Source organism: Neodiprion fabricii, chromosome 3 (assembly GCF_021155785.1).
Source record: "Neodiprion fabricii isolate iyNeoFabr1 chromosome 3, iyNeoFabr1.1, whole genome shotgun sequence".
Classification (NCBI taxonomy): Eukaryota; Metazoa; Arthropoda; class Insecta; order Hymenoptera; family Diprionidae; genus Neodiprion; species Neodiprion fabricii.
Window position 1 is genome coordinate 26745958 of NC_060241.1, and position 7969 is coordinate 26753926.

Here is a 7969-nt window from a genome sequence, read left to right on the forward strand (position 1 = left end):
TACAACGCAATTCTTTGATAGCTTACTAATAACGTTCAGTGAGCAAATAAATTTTACTGTACTACCTTAATACCAGCGATATTCGCAATGCCAAGGTGCCGGAAAGAAGTTTTGTTGTTCTTATTTTAAGACTCTGTTTGAATTTATTTACCGGGACAATAAATGTATACTGTTTCTCCGGAGAAGACGCACGGTGCCAAAATTTAACACTCGCAAGGTGGAATAATATGGGAAAATTGATTGCTCGGGAGAAACGCGTACTGTAAGGGTATTCGCTGTTTTCTAACGGCTTGAACAATTTGTCCAGCCCCTGGAATAAAGTGTCTGTCAAAGAATGCAATTTGCACTCGTAAAGGTGCGCGTCCCGGGTCTCCCGGTGAGCAAAGAACTACCGCGTCGCGAAATATATACGACAGAAGCGTATAATTCCGCAGGCATAACTCTTTTATTTCGTGTGCCACCGTTGCGTGGTTCGCGTCGTATTCGCCCAGGGCTATGCAGAAGGGGCATAATATGTGTAGTCGAGAAACGAAGCCCGGGTAATTGGCGCGTCCTAGGGTAGTAATATTCCGGGCGGATCGTTGGGCTCGAGATACATGTAGGATGCCTAGGTATACGCTGTAATTCGGTATTCGCGCGCCAATAATTCGATCCTTGTCAGAGGCAGCAAGATTCTGGGAATATAACTGCACCCGCACGGATCAACGTATACGGTATTCATCCATCGGGCTGACGCGGCAGGTAAAACGTGATTAGGTTTGGATCTGTATAGGTATATAGAATATAAGAGGGTAAAAACGATCCAACGAACGAAGGAAGGAAGGAACAGCGCTGACTCTCACGCGGTGTCCCCGGCTCGCAGTCCCACGCTATTATTGAAACCATACCTACTAATAACCACATGACAATTGGTTAATGGGCCCGGCGGCCGATAGTGGCGAAGGTAGCGAATGGACCTGGTCCCGGGTACCGGGTAACGGGGACGGGTGGGTAAGCTGGCGGTGTTTTTTAAGTATCGAAAAGGGATGTGGAAATTGTTTCGTAATGAGGGTGATGTTAGAACAACGTGGTCGTAGTTGAGTAGTCTTTGTTTTAGAATCCCCCTTGGGGTCCTGAGTGAGCGTTTTACCACACAGGTAGAGAATGCGGCCCGCGCCGTGCTCCCTGCTCCCATGGCCCCTCTGAGCCCCCCAAGAACCGCCGACAACGCCGACGAACGGACGCGCACACATCCAGCGCCCGGATGGATCCACATCCAAGTACCCACATCCAACCCGTCCCTTGCAGGACCGGCAGCAGCCAGCAGCCAGCAGCGGCATCGGCAGCCACCCTGCAACGACGACCAGCCGCCCATTCTCGGTCGCGGACCCCCCTCGCTCCGGCCAACCCGCCCACCATCCTTCCTTCCCAGGACCCGTAGGATGACCGTGTACTATCCAGGTAATGGCTTTATTCCAACAGATAAACTTGCTCTCTAGTTCTAGTCGAGCGTCATCTTCCTCCAGGCAATATACTATTCACGGGTCTCTGCTACGCCGGACCGCGTTCGCTTAATGACAATTTCAGGTAGTAGGAATGCTGGAAACCGAAGATCTCTTTTAACGGAATTTCGTGTACTTGGGAATGCACTCGACAAGTTCGGCTCGCTTTAATTTGTTTCGGTTATGTTAGAACAGAATTTTCATCTTAGACCTTTGGGGATGCACTGCTACAGCCACGCTACCCAACGGTTTGCGGAATTAGTGATGGCATGGTTTTTCGCCGCCCTCCCCCCCCCCCCCCCCCCCCGGGAACCTTCTCTTTTTCTCTTCGTCTTCCACTCACTTCCACTTCCAGGGAGCTTCCCTCTTCCACTTTCACGCTGACACTGTCTCTGAACTCGACTCTTGTGCCGCTTCGCTCATTCTTCGCCCTTATATTCGCGTCCCATCTTTCGTTAACTGACCCACACTTTAGTGGCACTCCACGGTTACCGCATTTGCTCGTTACAATTTGTATCACCTCCGGACATAGCTGCGTATAGCTTGAATTCAGATCTTCCAATTGTGTAGCTATTTTAGCAAAAACATTGCTAAACTTGTCTAATTGCAAAACTGTTTATAATATCTGCTTTACATAATTGTTCTGAATATCGTAACACTGTTCATTTTTCGAACATCATCAAATGTATAAATACACAATATATATTGCCATACCTGGGTCAGGCGAGTAGAGCCTCGCAAGCTCACAATCGTAACTCTTTCGTACGATAAAATCTATCCTACGGATTCTCGAACAGGTGTATCTTGATAATACTACAGATGCATAAAAGATTTCTTGAATCATTTGTCATTTTTATTGGATCATAACGGTCGCTTCAACTAACTAGTCGACGACTTATACGTTGTTCTAGCGTGTAGAGGCAATTCCCATTCCGTCTCGATGCGAAGTAAATTCAAATGAGCAGCTGCCGGTCGAAACTACGGACTTGCGCTGTCAGTTTATACCTAAGATTAAAGTAGAATATGGTACGCCAAAAACTAATTGTAAGATCGGCGGAAATTCTACCCATCGATCGCTTTGCAAATAGGCACTTTATACCTTTTAGTCTGTAACTTTGGCACCTGGGGTAGAAGGGTCAAGCTACTTTCTGATTGCAGGTTCGAAAGATGAAGTCGAGAATTAAATAAATCCAATAATACTCATCCGTATCTGATGACTGCATCGAAACGAAAGGTCTTTCGGTTTGGTTTTTTTATTTTGGATTGGTATCCAAATCAATCTGATGCGAAGCGGCCTTCGACAGATTACTTCCGAGTTACTTGATTATTCGTGAATATGAAAGATAACATACGCCCGTCGTCGAAATCTAATATTGCGATCGGGGGAAATATGTCAACAATCATGTATGATTGAAGAATTGATGACTGTTCGAAAAATATTATTCACAGAATTTTTAAGGTAGATATACATTAATGAGTTTAGTTGAGTGAAAAATTTTAAGCGTAGTCGTCTCAGATGTGCCTACCATTATGACCAAATATTTTAATACTTCATGTACAACGGAAAATTCCATATTGTTTCAACGCAGTGATAAACGTATGTATTATATGAAGAGACGATTATTAATAATTATTAAAAACCCCTTTGTCGATCAATTCTGTACAGATTACATACATACAATTTGAAACTATTTTCAATTACTTTTTCGACATCGTTGTGACTTTTTTTCTCTTGACTGGCTAAGGCAGAATGACGACATCATAGCTAACAGTATACAGGTAATTTAAATTTCTTGATTTTTATCACGTGCCTCGCCAATTTCTGGCAAGTAAATTCTTTGATATGTGCAGAACTTTATTTATATTTGAGGCTTGGGAATCATAGGAACATCAACTTTATCCTGCAGAACAACGTTGAAGCTAATAGGCTTACAGCGAAGTCACAATCTCGTTCATTTTTACGAAAATTGCACATATATGAAAACTCTATTGCTTGCCTTAAACTTGAGTATAAGGGCATTAGGTACAAGCAACTACAAATATGTAGAGTGCTGAAGAGTTCGGGGGTGCAACAATTAGCCTGCAATTATTGGCTAGTCGACATGGTGCAGTGACGGCCGCTAATGACACTGCTCAATAATTGTATAAAATATTGTTACATCTCCACAATCTCCATCTCGGCGTGGAATTCTACAGGACCGAACTATTTTTATATTTTCTCTTTAAGGTTTCTGTAAATTCCCATGCATTACTACTGAGGCCTGCAGGCGCACATTTAGAGCTTACTGTATATTCGGATATTTTCTAAAGAGTTGTCAGTAATAAAATTGACGTCAATATTGCACCAATAATGCTGAAGATATGCTAGTACCTGAAATTAAATCAACGTAAAATATGAACTTGATGTCATGTCGGTAAGTAAGAGCAAGTGATGTGTCAGATTTCGAATATGTATGTATGTACGAATCATGGTTATTTTGTATCGTCTATGATTGATAGTCACAGAATGCTAAGTCGAGTTATCCTTCGTTTCTCAACGTGTACGTCTATGGTTGAGAATTACAAGAGATCCAACGAGATCTTTGGCTCTCTGCAATAAAATATCCACGCTATTTTGACTTGTTACAGACATTTGTTTTCAAGTTGAAGTAAGATAAAAATTAAAACATATATTAAGTTTGGTAAAACATGACTGAAAACAATGTTGAGATGCAAACCAACGAAGAATTACAATCCAAGGCGAAGACGTCGGGAAAAAGACGCCAGAATAGTGAAACTCACATGGAAGTAAGAGGTTATGTTACTACAAATTCTTAGGTTCTCAGTATTATTCGTCACTTTTAATCATAACCTGCTATTGTTCTATCGAGTATTGGAAAATTTATTCTTGCTGATTTTCAGGTCGATGCGGTGAATGGTATCGAAGGGAAGTCGAGAACTAAATCTTCTGTCAAACGAGCAAAAAATGTCCAAGGTGGTGAACAACGGAAGGTGAGTATTCCAATGATCATTTCGCGATATAGTGAAACTTCTCTTAACAGCGGACACCTCTTTATAACGGACAAGTTAGAAGTCTCCGGTAGAAAAGCATAATGAAAAATATACCTTTTAGTAACGGACACTTCTCTATAGCGGACAAGATTTCTGGTCTCAAAGGTGTTCGCTATTAGGAAGTTTCACTGTAATGTCATCATTTGAACAACATGTTAAAATAATTCACGTGATTTCTTCAGGTTCCAGTGCCTGCGCATAGATATACACCGCTTAAAGAGAATTGGATGAAGATCTTCACCCCTGTTGTTGAGCATCTACAACTTCAAATTCGCTTTAATTTGAAATCTAGAAATGTTGAAATTCGTACATGCCCTGACACACCTGATATATCAAATCTTCAAAAAGCTGCTGATTTTGTGCGGGCATTCATCAATGGTTTTGAAGTCGAAGATGCATTGGCCTTATTGCGGTTGGATGATTTATTTGTCGAAACATTCGAGGTTCAAGATGTGAAACCACTGAAGGGTGACCATTTGTCCAGAGCGATAGGTAGGTTAGCTGGCAAAGGGGGTAGAACAAAATTTACCATTGAAAATGTGACAAAAACAAGAATAGTTTTGGCTGATACTAAAATTCATATTCTTGGATCTTTCCAAAATATACAACTTGCACGAAGAGCAATTTGCAATTTAATCTTGGGAAGTCCACCATCAAAAGTTTATGGTCAATTGAGGAATGTGGCTGGCCGAATATCAGAGCGATTGTAATTAAACATTTCATTCAAAACTTCCCAGCAAAATTTATTTTCCTTTTATGTTTACCATATTGCTAACAAAAGTAAACCGTGTCAGTGAAAATAACAGTCTTGAATATTTGGATTGAGCAATTGTAAGAGATTAGCCAATTCTCATTTGCTTCGATACAAACTGCTTACGTATAATTATGTGTATTTGTGGATAACTTTTTTTTGTACACTGGAAGAAATACTTCAAACTATTGTACATAATTCAGAGAGAGGAATATAAATCCTACCTTTTGTCTATGGCAAAAATTATTTCATATTTTTACTCATGGCTTCAATCATCTCTTGCGAGTTGTAACAAAGTATGTATGTCGTGTTAATTACATAATACTCTGTATCAACTGCAGGTTGATTGGTATATCAATAATATTGGTCGTCACTTGTACCAGTTGAGCAATTCTTTACTCTTACGCAAAATGAAAACTAGGTTTTTTCTAAATTTATATAAAATTTAATTCTTTATTACTTTTAATATTTACAATAGTATTTGGTACTTATATTTTCGAGGCACTTTGTTAATTACCAGTCTGCCATCGTAACTCAGTGACGCGAAAGTCCACGGGTCAGCAGATGACCATTCAACTCCATAAACACTGTCTTCATGCTCCTCGTACCTTCCTACAACGCTATCTTCCATTCTGGAATTGTTGGTTATATAAAATAGAATTGATCTTCAGAGTCGGTAATAGATCTTTAATCGATGCTTGATCAAAACTTGACTTTGACCCTTGAGTGTAAGTACCGGGCACATAATTGAGCAAGCTCTATTGAAAATTATTCACGAATCCCAATAATAACGAACATGGATTGATATTTATCTCATCATGCGTCATAAGGTGACAAAAAAATAAAATTGAATACGCCTACTTGTTTTTGTTGGAGCCATCATCGGTTTGCGCAGGTTCGTCCTCGCTTGAAATTAGGTGACCAAACGGTTCTGAAGAAATAGATGATATACTGCATAATATTACTCGAGAATCACTACTAGATGTTAGAACTAGTTGGTCGTGGAAACGGTTTATTCTGATACTCCAAACCCAATGAGAATGCTCCATTCGCGACATTACAGGCTCAGATGGCTGTCGGATATCCCAAAATTTCATATAACCATCATCACCACAGGTTGACAAGATGTATTGACGGTTGGTGTTAAAATCTAGGTCTCTGCAATGTCGTGGGTTCAATACATTGTTGTTGAATTTGCAAAATTTAGTGAAAATATTTGGATGAGTTGATTAATCTTCACCTTATAATTTGAGAGTGAGCTGACTGGATTGCCCACACCTGATCAGTTGGATTTCTGAAATCCCAACCACGCACGTGGTTGTCATTTAATGTTACAAACTGATTGCAAGTATTATGTGGATTCCATTTACCAGTAGTAAACTTTGGTTGACCTTTACTAGCCAAGGTCCCTTGCGTAACTGCCTAAAATTTTGAGAAAATAATATGAAATTCATAAATTTATTGATATCTGTTACAGACTGAATTATCAATTGAATCACAAATTGCCCTGTCAATAGCAAAGGGAAATACCTTGGGAGCACTAGCTGCTAGGTCCCAGAGTACAAAGTTATTGTCTACGACGGAAACAACTTTAGTACCATCCGTCGGATGATAAGTAATAATTCTAAGATCACTGCCATAAGTGGTTGTATCAATTTCTGCTGCATTTTCAAGTTTTTGGATTTCGTGTGCGTCAGTTTCGGTAAGAGGCAATTTCCATATAGCTCCTTTCATCTGACAAATTCCTTCATCTGACGAATTAGGTGTTTATCAGAATTATTCAGGTGTTTCTTTTCAAAAGTTAGCGAAGCGAATAAATTGCCCAATGATCACTCACCATTCAGAGTATTATAGCAAGTAATAAAATTTGATGGATCGGCAGGAGAGGCCTGTAAGTTCCATATTTCTCCAATCGAGTGCTGAAAGACTTGCGTTTTCAAACTACCTGTTTCCTCGTCAAGTTCAACCAAATGTACTTGATTGTCGTGAAACTTCAACGATTGCGTTCCGACCAGAAATCTCACGATATCAGCTTCTGCTGTTTGAGGTGATAATGCTCTAGCCTGAAATAAATATGAAATGTATTACTTAAGAATACGCTCTCAAAAAATGATCGTCGAGTGAAAATCTTTTAACTGTGCAATGAAACTTGCAACAATTCATTCCTAATTTCCTGGCTTTCAAACTCTGAACGTCGGGTTAGGTTAGGTTAGACATCGTCTTACTGCTAAAGTTGAAATATGTCGAATGAAAGTAATAAGATAAACGTTGGTGGATTAACCTTCTTACTTGAAACTCGAGGCCATATATTATTGGATTGTCAGTATCCATTTTTCGTAGAATACAATAATTCCTTTGGGTCAGTGTCACTGTTGACAGGTGTCAAAACACACCATGCCGCAACAAAAAGTTTCTCAAGTACAGTCGTTCAAGTCATTGAGCTTAAACCCAACAGAGATCTCAACCATGTAATTTTTTTGAGGAAGAGCTTCAAACATCGTGGAACCGTATAGAAGTTGGACAAAACTTTCAAGGGTGTAAAATTTCCTTTCAACTTTCATCCAACGGGATGAAAAGCTTTTCATTTCCAAAGGACTTTATCTTCATTTTTAATGCATACCGTATCTAAATTCTCTAGCCTTTTTTTCAAACACCGTATCGTGTACCGCACACCCTAGTCTCGTCA

General features: G+C 40.0%; 2 protein-coding genes across 2 annotated transcripts; one reads left to right on the forward strand and one right to left on the reverse strand.

The window, feature by feature from the left end:
- The first annotated feature begins 4034 nt into the window (after positions 1-4034).
- Positions 4035-6112, forward strand: LOC124179201 (RNA-binding protein pno1). Its single transcript, XM_046563408.1, has 3 exons — positions 4035-4268; positions 4383-4472; positions 4715-6112. The coding sequence occupies exons 1-3, from the start codon at positions 4170-4172 to the stop codon at positions 5240-5242; spliced, it is 717 nt and encodes a 238-aa protein (XP_046419364.1). The 5' UTR covers positions 4035-4169; the 3' UTR covers positions 5243-6112.
- Positions 5717-7747, reverse strand: LOC124179187 (EARP-interacting protein homolog). Its single transcript, XM_046563387.1, has 6 exons — positions 7573-7747; positions 7121-7346; positions 6814-7034; positions 6524-6705; positions 6145-6441; positions 5717-5915 (listed from the first exon to the last, which is right to left on the reverse strand). The coding sequence occupies exons 1-6, from the start codon at positions 7612-7614 to the stop codon at positions 5753-5755; spliced, it is 1131 nt and encodes a 376-aa protein (XP_046419343.1). The 5' UTR covers positions 7615-7747; the 3' UTR covers positions 5717-5752.
- Positions 7748-7969: the final 222 nt, after the last annotated feature.

What these genes read in the sequence shown, in the direction of transcription:
- LOC124179187 (XM_046563387.1), bottom strand. Translation starts at nt 7,614, where the DNA reads ATGGATACTGACAATCCAATAATATATGGCCTCGAGTTTCAA. An exon ending in TATATGGCCTCGAGTTTCAA is followed by an intron (nt 7,347 to 7,572) that starts GTAAGAAGGTTA and finishes TATTTATTTCAG; the next exon opens with GCTAGAGCATTATCACCTCA. An exon ending in GCTCACTCTCAAATTATAAG is followed by an intron (nt 6,442 to 6,523) that starts GTGAAGATTAAT and finishes ACGACATTGCAG; the next exon opens with AGACCTAGATTTTAACACCA.
- LOC124179201 (XM_046563408.1), top strand. Translation starts at nt 4,170, where the DNA reads ATGACTGAAAACAATGTTGAGATGCAAACCAACGAAGAATTACAATCC. An exon ending in ATAGTGAAACTCACATGGAA is followed by an intron (nt 4,269 to 4,382) that starts GTAAGAGGTTAT and finishes GCTGATTTTCAG; the next exon opens with GTCGATGCGGTGAATGGTAT. An exon ending in AAGGTGGTGAACAACGGAAG is followed by an intron (nt 4,473 to 4,714) that starts GTGAGTATTCCA and finishes TGATTTCTTCAG; the next exon opens with GTTCCAGTGCCTGCGCATAG.